Genomic DNA, 16,574 nt, shown 5'->3' with positions numbered 1-16,574 from the left:
CCTTCAAGTAGTACCGCAGAAAACAGTACACTGAATAGGGTTGGGGCAAGAACACCAAGCTAATGACTGTAAATGATGATCACACACCAACGTGAGAGACCCGGTAATGTGCAAGTATCATGAAGTGGTTTTTTTTTTCCTATTCTCAGCAGATAGATACAGAGCAACACTGATAAAGGGTTGGGATTGCAGCATCTGCTTGACAATCTTGGCGCCTCAAGGATCACCAGACAACAGATAAATAACAGATACCATACCACTAAACTGTAGGTTTTACTCTGCATGCAATAACACAGTTTAGCAGAGTTATGAATAAAAGACACAAACAGTTTTTAAGATTTATTTAACCTTTTAAAAAAAATTTTATAGTTTATTTCAAGATTTAACATTAGTGATTGAGTCATTTTAAAATGTTCTGTTTTATTTTATGTATAAAATACAATGTTTTTCTTTACATTGGATTGCTCCAACTATCATAACTTGCTACTGTGTCTTTGAACCTGATATTGCAATGTAACAAATTGGAGGTCAATTAATAACTTCTACCCAGAAAGAATTTCCTATCAAAAAGGATTGGGGTCAGTCAGTCTTACATTCAGTAACACTAGAAAAGCTCAGGATGATTTATATACGAATATACGGCCTGTCAGGTCCATGCCAGTTCTCCACAGAGCAATTCAGTCAGTCCCACTCCCCAGCTCGAATTGGTCTTTCCCACTTGCCTGTGCTCAACACCCCTACCCTATGCTCAACACCCCTACCCTATGCCACGGCTCTGATTGGGAGCTCGTCATCAGAAAAGTCCTTAGCATGGGTTGGCTTTCGACCATTTGAAAATATCTGCTTGCTGCATCATCCAGTATCAGCACTGAGTTATCAAAGGTAATGAATTGTTCTACAAATTAAACAAAAAGGCACATTGTACATCTGAACATTTACCTTGCGCAGCATATCTGCATGAACCATCTTGGACAAGAACATTGTAGAATGGCTGGTCAGGCCCATGTGGTAGATTATGAACTCCCATAGTTCTTATCCAATCCAACCCCATCATACACTTGGGATCCCATCCATATATCACACAGTCATAACCATACCTAAACAAAAGAAATTCAAGGATAAATAAACCTGTAAAACTAATTTTGATTCATGGCCATTGAGAATATAATCCTGTATCAACTAGTGTCTTGCCGCATGCCTGGAATTTAAAGTTGATTAGTTTATTATTAACCAGCAAAGAAGGTGTGAGGTGCACAAAAGCAGTGTGCAAGATATACAGAAAAGGCAAAATAGGAGACACAAAGTGACAACAGATGACAAGGGGAAATATAAGACAGCCATACACACACACACACACACACACACACACACACACACACACAGATATATACACAAAGGAGAAGCAAAATAGAATGATAGAAAGAATTAGGAAAGAGAATCATAGATGGCTACAGAAGACAAGAGATGATTTATATTTTTGTCTATGATCAATGCCACGGACCAACCAGTTATACATAAAGTGGTACTGGGGATAGAGATTTTAATTAGCTTAGAAGAAATGTAGACTTGTGTAACTCATTTGATTTGTCTGGCATAAGTCTACACCAGAAAACTGGCTTCACAAACTGAGTAACTGCAGTGAATTAAAATACATTCAGGGAAATTAAAATCTCATGAATCACACATAAGGGGCTTAAATTAAAAATCAGATTATTTTGAATTTGAATAAAAATATGCAAAACTGAAGTGCTACTATAAGGTGACCTTTTGCATATCATAAATTAAAATAGGTCCCTATTACACATGTCTGGATTACTGGGGTACAGGTTGCTTATACGATCAAATTACTGAAGGCAACTAGACAGTGCAGATCACAGACCCAAGTGCTTATCTGTAAACCATATGAACACAGACCAAACAAATGTAATCAATGTATAAGAGCCAACTGGCTCACAAGCAAGACAAACCAGGCATGCCTCAATCACACAAGCAGATACTGTTCAGCTATAGGTCACATATGTGTGAAACAAGGGTTGGGGGCGAGTTCAACCAACTAGAGAGGATGTAGAGGGTCATAGATCACAATAAAATAGAAATAAAACTGTGATGAAGGAAAATTGACTTTTGTAATATGGAAAGAATGTGACAAATATTACATTTTGTAGCACACATACCAGATCAGATAATTATGTCTTACTCAAGAAATATTGGATAATTTGTACACAGATTTATAGGAATTAGCTGTACTTCTGAGTGGTTTAAACAAACCTCTGGCTGCCTCCACATGATGTTATTTAAAGATTACTTGAGGGTAGAACATAAATTGTACCTCTTGGAGAAGTACCCAATATTTGTGTAATCTACAGAGTACTTGTGTCGATCTGCATATGAATTGTAACAGTAGAGGAAAGGCTCTTTCTGCCAGAAAGCCTTTGTTTATAAACAATTGTACTGTATTGTTAAGGAAGTGGGCTGCAATAGCCCAATATGTTGCATCCATGTCTTACTCAATCAATAATTTATAGCAGGGCTTCTTTTCTTGAGACTTCCAATCCGTTCCCACCACTGAGTGTCTTCTGTTATTAAATGCATTGGTAGGCAGCTACTGATTGATGATTATGCATTGTAATGGACCAGCTGCTAGGCTAGCTACAATTTTGTTGTTATTTTATGCTGGCAGGTTTGATTTGGGAACTGAGGCTGCAACTGTTGCACATCATGTTTTCACTTCATTTAATGATTAATTTAATGAATTAAATAAATACTGATTAAGATATATACTATTAACTAGTCAGCTGCCAGTTATGATGAAATCTATTACTGTTAATTGTAGCAGTACATGAATTCAGCACAGTACTGATTAATGCATTAGCTTTATTTCACAGTCTTGTGAGGTGCAGTGTTTTGCAGCAGAAGTGACCTGGAACCAGACCATGGGCCTCAAATTACATTTCACTGCAGAATGAATCTATACTATGGCAAACATGGTATTAGCCTGAGTACATTAGTGAACTGTCAATACACTTCCAGCTGTCAAACAGCCAATGAAGAAGAGAAAAATTCTTTCTGGCATGCAAGTTCTGTAATAGTAACATCAACAAATAGCTGGTGTCACAGGCCAAAACTATACAAGATATCACTGAAGATTATGGCTGTTTCTGAACAAATCCACTTCCATTAGTGCTCCTGTATATATATTAAACTCAATCAAGTCAATCACCACAGCTACTTCGATACAATTCCTCACACCTTGTCTCCTAGAAAGGTCTCCATTCCATTCTCCCAGTTTCTCCGTCTCATCTGTTCTGATGATGCAACCTTGACATTCAATGGCATTACCATCACTGAATCCCCCACTATCAAAATCCTGGAGGTTACCATTGACCAGAAACTGAACTGGACCAGCCGTATAAACACTGTGGCTACAAGAGCAGGTCAGAGGCTAGGAATCATGTCACGAGTAACACACCTCCTGATTCCCCAAAGCCTGTCCACCATCTACAAGGCACAAGTCAGGAGTGTGAAAGAATACTCTCCACTTGCCTGGATGAGTGCAGCTCCCACAACACAAGTCCAGGATAAAGCAGCCCACTTGATTGGCACCACATTCACAAACATTCACTCCCTCCACCATCAACGCACAGTAGTAGCAGTGTGTGCCATATACAGGATGCACTGCAGGAATTCATCAAGGCTCCTTAGACAGCACCTTCCAAACCCACGATCATTACCATCTAGAAGAAAAAGGACAGCAGAAAGATGGGAACACCACCACCCACAAGTTCCCCTCCAAGCCACTCACCATCCTGAACAAAAACAGAATTACCTGGAAAAACTCAGCAGGTCTGGCAGCATCGGCGGAAAAGAAAAGAGTTGACGTTTCGAGTCCTCATGACCCTTCAACAGAACACTCACCATCCTGACTCGGAAATATATTGCCGTTCCTTCACTGTCACGGGGTCAAAATCCTGGAACTCCCTTCCTAACAGCACTGTGGATGTACCTACACCACATGGACTGCAGAGGTTCAAGAAGGCAGCTCAGCACCACCTTCTCAATTGCAACTAGGGATGGGCAATAAATGCTGGCCCAGCCAATGAAGTGCACATCTTGTGAATAAATTTTTAAAAAACAGCACTTCTCATATGCCTTTTTCCCTCAACCAAGGATTCGCCCTCACTGTGGTTGACAGGGCCCTCAGCCATGTCTGACCAATTTCCCACCCTTCTGCTCTGTTCTCACCTCTTCCCCTTCCTCTCAGAGCCATGATAGGGAGCCGCCCTTGTCCTCACTTTTCACCCCACCAGCCTCTGCATTCAAAAGATCATCTTCCACCATCTCCAGCATGATGCTACCCCCAAACACATCTTCCTCTCACCATCCCCCCATCAACATTCTGGAGGGGCCATTCCCTCCATGACACCCTGGTCCACTCCTCCATCACCCCAACTCCTCACCCCCTTCCCATGCAATCACAGAAGGTGCAACCCCTGCTCCTTTACCTCCTCACTGTCCAATGCCCCAAATGCTCCTTTCACTTGAACCGCCTTCAATTTGGTCTACTGTATTCGCTGCTCCCAATGGGGAGACTAAATGCAGACTGAATGACTGCTTTGCGGAACACCTTCGCTCAGTCTGCAAGCATGACCCAGGCCTTCCTGTTGCTTGCCATTTTAAGACACCATCTTGCTCTCATGTCCACAAGTCTGCCCTTGACCTGCTGCAATGTTCCAGTGAAGCCCAACACAAACTGGAGGGACAGCACTTCATCCTCTGATTAGGCACCTTACAGCCTTCTGGGCCTAACATTGAGTTCAACAACTTCAGACCATGAACTCTCTCCTCCATTCTGACCCCTCTGTTTAATTGTTCATTTTTAAAAATCCTTTTCCCCAAACCATGCCCCCACCACCCCCCCAAACAGGGCCATCTGTTGCTTGTTTTTATGTTTTCCTTTCAGAGTGCTGACCCTCGTTCTACTGTTAACACCTTCTATCATCTTACCTTTATGCCACTCTCATCACCTTATTTACTCTTTACCACTACCATTAACACTCCCTTCACTTTGTGCCCATGACATCTTTGTAAATCTCTCCTTAGTTGTCACTTATTCCTGACCTTCTATCTTGTTCCACCAGCTCCACCCCCTCTTAAACAGTATAAAATTCATCACATTTCGACTCTGTAGCTGAGGATGTCATACGGACTTGAAATGTTAACTCTGCTTCTCTCTCCACAGATACTGCCTAGCCTGAGTTTTCCAGCATTTTCTGTTTTTATTTCATATTTCCAGCATCCACAGTATTATGCTTTTGTCTAACCATTTAGATGCTATTGCCTCTCAGTATTGTTTTTCTTAAAGTGCATAATTTCACACATGTCCATTTAAATTGTATCTGCCATATATCTCTTAAAATCGGTTACTGTCCTCCTTACACCTCACTAAATTTAAAAGTTTTGTATCATCCGCAAACTTTGAAATTGTGCCCTGTACAGCCCCGTCCAGGTCATTTATACATAACAAAAAAAAGCAACAGTCCTAATACAGATCCCTGGGGTGACCCAACTGTATTTCCCTCTGGTCAGAAATACATCCACTCACGGCTACTTTCAGTGTCGTATCCTTTAGCCAATTATGTCCCAAATTACCACCACGCCTTTGATACTTCTTCAATAGTGCTTCTACTTTCCGAATAAGTCTGTTATCTGGCATCTTATCAGATGCCTTTTGAAAGCCCATATATACATCTACTGCAGTACCCTTCATCAACCCTTTTTGTAACTTCTTTAAAGTAACCCTTTAAATAACTCAGTCAGGTTGGTCTGGCATAACTTGCCTTTAACAAATCCATTCTGGCTGCCCCTTTTAACTCATGCTTCTCCAAGTGAGAATTAGTTTTGTCCTTGACAATAGTTTGTAGTAGCTTTCCCAGCACAGACACTGGGCTGATTGGCCTCCGGTTACCAGGGTTATACCTCTCTGCATCTTTCAACAGGGGTGTAACATCTGCAACCCTCCAGTCCACTTGTCCAACACCAATATCCAAGGAGGATCGAAAGATGGTGATCAGAGTTTCTATTATCTCCACCCAAGTTCCAGGATGCGTTCCATCTGAACCAAGTGATTTGTTAGCTTTTGGGTGATGCCAACCTATTTAGCATCTCCTTTCTATCTATTTTATCTTATTCAATATCTCTATTCCTCCCTCCTCCCCATAACATTAAATTCGTCCTCTTCTTTTGTGAACTTCAAAATATCAAAAGTTTCTTTTTAAAAAGAAAGCCATTCATATCCTGTTGTCTTCAATGATTCTGATGTCTCAACTTCTGCCCAAGAGCAATTACGATATTTGCAAGCAGTTGCCAATCTACACAAACTTCCTTCAACACTCATCCCCCAATTAACTTCAGAACATACTCATTTAGTAACTGAGCAGTGAGCGTAAAGGGCAGGTAATGCTCTGCACAGTTCCATCTTAGCAGCTAAGTATCATGATGATGGCTCAAATTCCAAACTACTCACGAGTGACAAAGATTATCTTAACATATTAACTACAATATTGTCATACAATATTAATCCAAAAAAAGCTTGAAAGAAGGTAAAGACTGTAATAATTGTATTTTAGAAGAAAAAGCGCATGGTTTTCACTCTTAAGAAATTAAAACTAGAACGTTATATTGATTCCGCAGTGCAACAGAGAAGCCACCTCAGTAAACCGATGGATAATCAAGTATCACTGAAACGTAAAGAAGTTACAACGCAGAAACAGACCATGTAGTCCAACTAGTCTGACAGCATTTATGTTTCATAGGGGCAAGTAGTTTAATTCTTACTTGCCCACCCTGCTCCCATATCCCTTTATTGTCCTTTCCTTCATCCACTTACCTAATTTAATTTAGAATACTTTTAGGGATCATTGACCCTAAAATTGAATTCTACAGTGTAATGATCCTTGGTCAGACACCAAGTTGTTGGTAGGATCCAGTTACTTTTTTCAAAAGTAGACAAGTTTGAGATTTAAGACACTTGCTTAGTGAAGAAAGCCAGAAGATTCCAGGGGTTTTGAACAAACAACTTTACTGTACAAGGTCAGAAGATAAAACAATTTACAATATCTATCTTAAACTTTAATATTTAGGGTAAGCATGAGGTACATGTGAGTTAAAAAGCCAACTCTGGTTGAACACACCACACTACACAATAAACGGCAGATGCAACCAAAACAGAGTCCATGGGTTTCTCAACAAACCTCCCAGATGTCACTAACGCTCCAAGTCAACAAATCCCACTGAAACTCTGTTTCTCTTATGATGGATTCTAGTCTTCAGCTTCGAAGATCTCGCCTTGGAATTTTTTCCAAAGGTTGCTCCAATTCATTCAGCTTCAACGACAGCCCACCTCGCAAGGTTTCAATCTCATTTCCCGAGATTCTGTTCCCTTGGATTCCCCAGTAGGCACTTGGACACTAACTCACAAGCATAATTTCAGATCTTCAGTCACGCCAAGCAGAACACTACTGCTTCAAAGGGGTACCTTTGCCCCAACAGCCCGTAGCATGGAGTCACCAACCTGCGGTTACCTTCTTGGATCTTCAGGGCTTCTACTGAGCCTTCTTCACTTAACAAAAACAGAATTACCTGGAAAAACTCAGCAGGTCTGGCAGCATCGGCGGAGAAGAAAAGAGTTGACGTTTCGAGTCCTCATGACCCTTCAACAGAACTAGGTGAATCCGAGAAGGGGTGAAATATAAGCTGGTTTTGGGTGGGGGGGGGGAGAGAGAGAGAGAGAGAGAGAGAGAAGTGGAGGGGGTTGGTGTGGTTGTAGGGACAAACAAGCAGTGATAGAAGCAGATCATCAAAAGATGTCACAGACAACAGAACAAAAGAACACATAGGTGTCGAAGTTGGTGATATTATCTAAACGAATGTGCTAATTAAGAATGGATGGTAGGGCACACAAGGTATAGCTCTACTGGGGGTGGGGGGAGCATAAAAGATTTAAAAATATTTAAAAATAATGGAAATAGGTGGGAAAAAGAAAAATCTATATAATTTATTGGAAAAACAAAGGAAGGGGGAAGAAACAGAAAGGGGGTGGGGATGGAGGAGGGAGGTCAAGACCTAAAGTTGTTGAATTCAATATTCAGTCCGACAGGTTGTAAAGTGCCTAGTTGGAAGATGAGGTGTTGTTCCTCCAGTTTGGGTTGGGCTTCACTGGAACAATGCAGCAAGCCTGCTCCCAGTCTGCGCATGCGCAAAAGTTCCAATGCCCATCAAGAGTTTAAGTTCCCGGCTTCCGCGCTCTCCAATGAGGTAAAGTTTGGGTTTCATAAGAATTGTCACACAGCTCTATACAAATCCCCAAATTACACTGCTGCTCTGAATTTGGATTGCTAGTCACTCCTAATCCATCCACCTCAGACCTCTTAAATATTTTTCCATTCTTTTATGGGGTATGGGCATCGATGGTTAGGGCATCATTTATTGCCTATCCCTAAATGCCCTTAAGAAGGTGGTGGTAAACTGCCTTCTTGAAATGCTGCTGGCCATGTGTTGTAGGTGCACCCACAGTGCCATTAGGAAGGCAATTCCAAGATTTTGACCCAGCAACAGTGAAGGAACAGCGATATAATTCCAAGTGAAGATGGCGCTTGGCTTGGAGGGGAACTTGCAGTTGGTGTTCCCATGCATTTGCTGCCCTTGCCCTTCAAGGTGATAAGAGATTGCAGGTTTTGAAGGTGCCATCGAAGATTCCTTGGTGAGTTGCTCGAGCGCATCTTGTAGATGGTACACACTGCCGCTACTGTGCATCGGTGGTGGAGGGAGTGAATGTCTAAGGAGGTGGATGGGGTGTCAATCAAGTGGGCTGCTTCGCTCTGAATGGCGTAAAGCTTCTTGAAGCTGTTGAAGCTGCCCTCATCCAGGAAAGTGCAGAGTATTCTATCATATTCCTAATTTGAGCATGTCGATGGTGGACAGGTTTTGGGAGTCAGGAGGCAAGTTACTTGTCACAGAATTCCCAGCCTTTGACCTGCTCTTGCAGTCACAGCATTTACATGACAGGTCCAATTCATTTTCTAATCAATGGTAACCCTCAGGATGTTGATAGGGAGGAATTCAGCAATGGTAATGCCATTGAAGGACATGGGGAGATGGTTGATTTTCTCTTGTTGGAGGTGGTCATTGCCTGACACTTGTGTGGCACAAATGTTACTTGCCACTTATCAGCCCAAGCCTGAATGTTGTCCAGGTCTTGCTGCATGTGGACACTGACTGCTTCAGTATCTGTGGAGTTGTGAATGGTGCTGAACATTGCAAGCAACCCCAAACAACCTTATGATGGAGGAAAGGTAATTGATGGAATCTTTATTTATATTTTCAAATACTGAAATATAGTGCAGGGGCAAAAATACATGCGTAACACCTACAGACTATATTAAAATATTTTAAATCCTTTTTTGCTAATGGAATGCTCTGTACTTTGCACACAGATCAGCTGATGTATCAAGAATAGAAGGAAAGCTTATCCATCTGTTTACTGCTCCTGACACCAATCACAACTGATCCACTGGGCCCAAGAAAATTCAAAAGCATTTGGTGAAAAACACACTGTCTGTTGCTAATCATCAGCTCTCTAGCCATACAGATATGACCTAAAAGTAGCACTTATTCAGCTTCAGCACAAATTTTGTAGCAATGAGCTGTCAAATGGATTGCTAAAATACTTACAAGAACACTTACTTTTGAAGCTGGAAGGAGGCTATGATTGACATTGGGGAAAGAGCTTTTTGGCCAGCTGTCCCATATCTGTGGCAGCCCCTTCAGCTGGGATCATGTGGGAGGAATATTGGAAGTTAAAGAATAACAAAACATTCACAAAATCTTAGGAATAATAGGAGCACAAATAATTATGGCTTCCACAGTATCTTCACAATATAGGTCAGACTGTGATTAGCTTTAACTGTAATTTAATAACAAACTACATTCTGAAGTTTCAGTCATAACTGGGAGGTGAAAATAACCTTTTTCACAACAGACAATTAATTCAAATAATGAATGACTAATGGACAAACTGATGTCATATTGTATGCGTGATGTGCATGTAAGGAAATTAGAAAAGAGGTTTCAGGGATGTCAAAATATTTACTTCACATCAGGTTGGTAAAATATTAGCATGTTCATTCATAATTATATGGTATAATAAGTGGTGAATAGTTTTTATTCTGCCTGCATAATATGACAAAATGTGAGAGAAGGAAAGAAGCGTCCACATAAGCCAGACCTCACTTTCATTAATAAAAAAGCTATGCATCCTGGGTTTGCAACTTTCAACTAGAGAGATAATCATATTGATTGGAAACAGCATATATAAACAACTTAGTTGGAAAATTGACTTTCTCAGATAGCTCTCACTCTTATTGATCTTTTCTTTCCTCACAATCAGTTTTTGTTTGCCTGTGTAACAATGTTTCCAGTTAATTCAGTAATACTTTGAGGTTTTTCCTAAGAATCTGATAAGGAACTAGAAAAAATGTGTATAAAACAAACTACTGCAGACGCTGGAAATCTAAAATGTAAACAGAAAATGCTTGAAATACTCAGATCATCAGTCAGTGACCATGAAGTGAAAAAAACTGTCTCTCTCTCTCCACAAATGCTGCCTAACCCTAGTGTTTCCACCAGTTTTTTCATAGTTAATAAGGTGGTGTTATTTTTGGTGCTTCCTGGTATTGATACATGACATACCCTACAAAATTCAATATGTTAATTCACCATTCCCCAGCATCAATTCAATCCTTTATCATCTCATGCAAATCTTCTGGTAGATGGAAAGTTAAAAACGTCCTTCAGCAGTTCCAGGACAGATTACCAACTGATATCAATACATACACCCCTGATGTTTTTATAAACAGGAATGATAGGATAAGGGAAATGCTTGCCTCTATAGGACTATTTTCATGAGAAGGCTTCTGCTTTACCGGCAGTGAAAAAAATATTCTCTTCCCTGACACTAAAAACCTCAGGATAATTGTACTTAAGGTAACCTGGACATATCTGTAACAGACAGAGCGCAGTAAATCAAAATTACCTTTTGTGTTTCATAATAAGCCCCACTGAAAACTCTATTTTTTTGTGCTTCTCATCTGTATGTCGTTTTACTTGAACTTCAGATGTTTGGTTCTTGCGTGCAATCTGCTCCAAAGTTAGCTGGACTAAGTGCCCCACCACACCATGCTGCAAGGGATCCACAGCTTGTATGTGTTGAAGAATATCCAATACCTATGCAAAAGTAAGCAACAGAATTGAATGAATTTATGGGCATATATTTATGTATAAACAGACACCCAAGTAAAAAGACATCAGAAAAATAACAGACACTTGGAGAGATTCAAATAACTTACATGATAAAATATACAAAGGCCACTCTAAAACCATGGACACTTGCACATTCTAAACAATTGGGACCTTCAATGCATCAAGCCTTTCTTCAGCTTAAAACATGGTTGTAAACCTGTTGCCCCATCTGGAAATTCCACCTAGTCAGGGCCACTGATACTTTCCATTATAGCTTGCCTGCTTCCTGCCTCAAATTCTCGTAAGTCTGTCACTTTCGTAAGGTCTGTGCACAAAGGTCAGCTTGTTTTGAGAAAGAAACAGCTTCTATGGTGTTCAGTGCTCTTTACCCAGTATTCACAGCGGCAGAGAAAGAACTGCATCTCTGGGGCTGAATGAATATATGGCTCTATCCCAGTGATAGAGCAGTTTCTCTGCTTCAGTGGAAACTAGGTCAAGAAATCCTAATTTGACAAAAGCAGTTTCTTTCACAAATCTTATTGCCACTTCACAATGGCCTGTACGCACTGACCTCAACAGCCCCCTGAAGCAAGGCAAGCACAAGCTAAACATGAGTGGTGCTATCTTTTCCTCCCCGGTGCTCTGTCCTTGTACTCTTTGGCAGAATCGAGGAAAGAAGCTGCTGTTGACTGGTTTCTGATGGTGGATCCGCTTCTTTGACTAGCTTCGGCTTTAAGAAGTGGTGGTGGATGCTTGTCCCAAGTCTCTCTGCTGCGCTATAGTGATGGACAAACCTAAGAGTCCCAGTTATTAGTCAGTCTTCCATAAAAATTACTGCTCAGGCAGAAAACTGCAGATTCACTCCCATACACAATGACCAGTTATGTTTCTCTTCTCAAATATTCTCAATCAGTTCTAAGATTTGCCTTCGAAAGCTTTAACCCATAATATTTTCCCTCTTTTTGTTGCGATAGCCCAAATGATGGTAAGTAAAATTGAGAAACACAGCTCATTACTGAAGTTACACTTTGCTCCAAATGAGAGTAGTTTGAAATGAAATGGGAATTTAGACTACAAAACAGTTAAGCTTACACAGCGGAACATTGGTGTGTGCGGGGGGATTCTTAGCATTGTTGCAGTTGATTTGGTGCTGATCATAATCTCAACTGGGACTTCAAGATTGTTGGGAAAATATAAAATGACCATTTTGAAAATACTAATACCTGCAAAAGAAGTATATCTGATGTCAGTCCCCAAAGGTGACTACAGTTTACAGGTTTCATTACTACTAGTCCCTTCACAAACTTTCCTTTTTCTTTGCAGAAGGTTTGGTCACAGCTCCCAGACTGGATTATTAATGAAGTTGGGTTTGGCATTTGGCTTATATTTGCAAATCTGTTTTAGTTTGGTTTTACAGAATGGCCCCACTTGTTTTGCATGTACCAATAAAGTATCTTTGTAGAATCATACAGCATAGGAGGCAGCCATTCAACCCATCATGCTTCTGTTAGCTCTCTGAAAGATCCATCAATTAGTCCAACTCCCTTGCTCTTTCGCCATAGCCCTGCACATCTTTCCTTATAAGTAGAGATCCAATTTCCTATTTAAAAATGTAAACTGAGATCCATAAAATTAAAGTACAACAGTAGTAGCGCAACCAGGCTTCAACATCTAAACATAGGCACGTAGCAGATAAACGATCAATAATCTTTGAACTCCATAGAAATGTTAACACTTATACTTTAGTGGAATGGACAAAATGCTCCTTCCTGTCTCACTACCACAAAATTAACTAAAAGAAAATCCAAAAAGGAAAAGTTCTAACACAATAATATAATAAAGGCAAAATACTGCGGATGCCGGAAATCTGAAACGAAAACAAAAAATGCTGGAAAAACTCAGCAGGTTGACAGCATCTGTGGAGAAAGAAACAGAGATAATGTTTTGAGTCCGTATGACTCTTCTTTAGATCTAAAGGGAGGTAGAGATGTGGTGAAATATATATTGATAAAAAGAGGGGGGGGGGGTGGAACCAGAGAAGCTGGATAGAAGGCCAGCAATAGGTGGAGGTAAAGGAGAGATGGCCAAAGATGTCATGAACAAAAGGCCAAAGAGCTGTTATTGGTTGTGGTACTGGCTAAATGAGGTGCTAATGGTGACATTAAGAAAACAAAATGAGATAATGGCCAGACCAGGGTAAGCACTCTGCAAAGTGACAGATGGCCCTAGTGGGGGCGGGGTTGTGGGAGGGGGTGGTGATGGGAAGAAAGATCGCAAATAAGCTAAAAGCAGGGGATAGAACAATAAATGAAAATGGAAATAATTTTTAAAATAAAAATAAGTGGAAAAAAATTAATTTAAAAAATGAATATGGAAAAAAGGGGATGGAAAAGGTGGGGTGGGGATGGAGGCGAGAGTTCATGGTCTGAAATTGTTGAACTCAATGTTAAGTCAGGCTGTAAGGTGCCTAATCAGATGAGGTGCCGTTCCTCCAGTTTGCGTTGAGCTTCACTGGAACACTGCAACAAGGCAAGGACGGATATGTGGGCATGAGAGCAGGATAGGGTGTTGAAATGGCCAGCAACAGGAAGGTCTGGGTCATGCTTGCGAACAGGCGGTCTCCCCTACATTGAGAAAACCAAACACAGACTGGGTGACCGCTTTGCTGAATACATTTGGTCTGTCTTCAAGCATGATCCAGACCTTCCTGTCACTTGCCATTTCAACACCCCATCCTGCTCTCATGCCCACATGTCAGTCCTTGGCCTGCTGCAATGTTCCAGTGAAGTTCAAAGCAAACAATAGGAACAGCACCTCATCTTCCGATCAGGCACTTTACAGCCTTCCAGACTTAACATTGAGTTCAACAACTTCAGGTCATGAATTCTCTCCTCCATCCCCACCATCCCCTTTTTCATCCCCCTATTCATTTTTTTAAAAAAAATTTTTATTAATTTTTTCCCCCACTTATTTTCATCATTATTTTTAAAATTATTTCCATTTTCATTTATTGTTCTATCCCCAGCTTTTAGCCTATTTTCGATCTTTCTTCCCATCATTGTCCCCTCTCCCGACCCCACTTCCACTAGGGCCATCTGTCACTTTCCAGAGTGCTTACCCTGGTCCGGCCATTATCACATTTTGCTTTCTTAATGTCACCATTAGCACCTCATTTAGCCAGTACCCACACCATTACAACTCTTTGACCTTTTGTTTATGAAATCCTTTGCCATCTCTCCTTTGCCTCCACCTATTGCTGGCCTTCTATCCAGCTTCACCGGTTCCAGCCCTTCCTAATCAGTATATATTTCACCACATCACTAGCTCCCTTTAGATTTGAAGAGTCATATGGGCTCGAAACGTTATCTCTGTCTCTCTCTCCACAGATGCTGTCAGACCTGCTGAGTTTTTCCAGCATTTTTTGTTTTTGTTTCAAAGTTCTAACACAGGCTTGCTTTTCTTTCACTTGGTGAGAAGATGTCCGCTAGGCATTCAGCTACTTACAAGCAGCTATTGTTTCTTTCACAGTGCTTTCCTTCATGTTATTGCTGACTTTCACCACCACTCCTCTCCTAATTTCTGATGAACTATATTTCAACAATGGGGTGCACCACATCAGTCTCATCTGATATCTGCACATGCGCAACTTCTAGAAGATGTCATGCAAAGTAGTCAGAAGCAGCTGCCATTGCCGATTTTTCCCTTCCTAGTCCAGGGAGCCGAGCCCAATAGCAGTGCCAAACCATTGTCCTGCCTGAGATCAGCTAACTCAGCATAGTCCTAGGATTGATCCAGGAACTTTCCCAAATATAGTTTAGAATACTTATATAGAATCTTACTCTTACTGAGTTACAGTTAAATCCCTGTTTTAAAAAAAAATGTAAGTGGAAGCTATATTTTTTTAAAAATTATATTTCATTCACACTGTCTAGGACTGATGAGGGTCCTGGAAATCTGCTCCCAGACCTCATGGAGTCACTTAGCAGACAGTCACCAGACACAGGGAAGCACCACTTCATTCACTGTCTCTGCCCAACTGTATGTTGACGGCAGAAATTCAACAGATAGACAATCATATCTTACATATGAAGTGGGATTGTGTCTTTCCTAAAGAGCTGCATTTCTATTGGATGCCTTTGTTTTAATCCAGATAGCCTAACTGTGAAAGATAGAACCAGAGCCTAATGTTTACACACTTAAACTTTAATTTACCCAGACACATTACAAGCAAGCACCTCCAAACCCAACACTTTCAGTTTCAGTCTGGTTCTATATATAGGAGTACAAGTGAATCCCTTTAATGTCTCCGCAACTGAATATGATTAAGCAACTAACAGTGTGTTCTTCATGTTAAGTACCTATTGGCATATTTCCAGAGTTATATTAATTTAGTCTTGACTGCAGAGAATAATTTGTACTGAATGGTTGAGAGCAGACTGACATTCATTATATGTCCTGTAATTTGCCATATCTTGACCAGGAACATCACAACAAGAAAATGGATGTTCAGTTCAATTTCCATTTCTGCTTGCATTTGCCAGATGTAACTTGCTTTCCAAACTGCTATTGGCAGAAAACGCAAGGCTACGGTTTAGTTTTTTTTTCTCAATTATGCTACATGACCACCTTGCTGAATAACATTATAAAGCATTCCACAAGGCCATGAGAAACCATAAGTTTAACTACTAACAAACTCCCAATTTCACTAATTACCTTTTCTGGATTGATTCCCAAGTGAAAGTAAAGTCTGGCTTGAAGCATCAGGTATTGAACATCATCAGGAGCCAAGGTGAGATACAAATCAAGAGCATTTCGTAGCAATTGGTAAGACTGGTCACTGCCCTCTCTGCGAACAATAAAATTATTTCAAGCAAATGTGTAAGGAACCATTTCCCTATACAGGGTTTCTTAGGTTTTACAATTAAGTGTTCCATTTTATAATGCAGTTATTGACCCTAGATAGTACCAGCTTAGAACTTGCACTTGTATAGGGCCTTTCAGATACTCAGGGCAGGATTTTCCAGCCCCACCTGCCTCTGGGATCATCCGGTCTTGCCTAAAGTGAACGGACTTTTGGCTAGGCCACCAAATTTCCCACAGAGGGTCCCGCCACAACAGGGCCAGAAAATCCTGGCTTCAGTGCCCCAAAGCACATTATAGTCAATTATATACATCCAAAAATGTAGTCATTGTTCTTAATGCTGGCAAGCATGGCAGCTAAATTACATGCAAGATCCCAACAAACAAATGCACAGTCAATCTGTTTTTGGTGGTACTGG

General features: G+C 40.7%; 1 protein-coding gene across 1 annotated transcript in view; it reads right to left on the bottom strand.

Annotated features, from left to right (window-relative positions):
* The window catches only part of fbxo21 (F-box protein 21), a 41,165-nt gene that overhangs the window by 3,167 nt on the left and 21,424 nt on the right, over positions 1-16,574 (bottom strand). The window contains exons 9-11 of the mRNA XM_041202311.1: positions 16,009-16,141; positions 11,090-11,280; positions 940-1,097 (exon numbers count right to left, since the gene is read on the bottom strand). Of these exons, the coding sequence (XP_041058245.1) occupies positions 940-1,097; positions 11,090-11,280; positions 16,009-16,141 (482 nt within the window). The remainder of the gene's footprint in view (positions 1-939; positions 1,098-11,089; positions 11,281-16,008; positions 16,142-16,574) is intronic.

Source organism: Carcharodon carcharias, chromosome 13 (assembly GCF_017639515.1).
Source record: "Carcharodon carcharias isolate sCarCar2 chromosome 13, sCarCar2.pri, whole genome shotgun sequence".
NCBI lineage: Eukaryota > Metazoa > Chordata > Chondrichthyes > Lamniformes > Lamnidae > Carcharodon > Carcharodon carcharias.
This window is presented reverse-complemented; position numbering and strand designations above follow the sequence as displayed.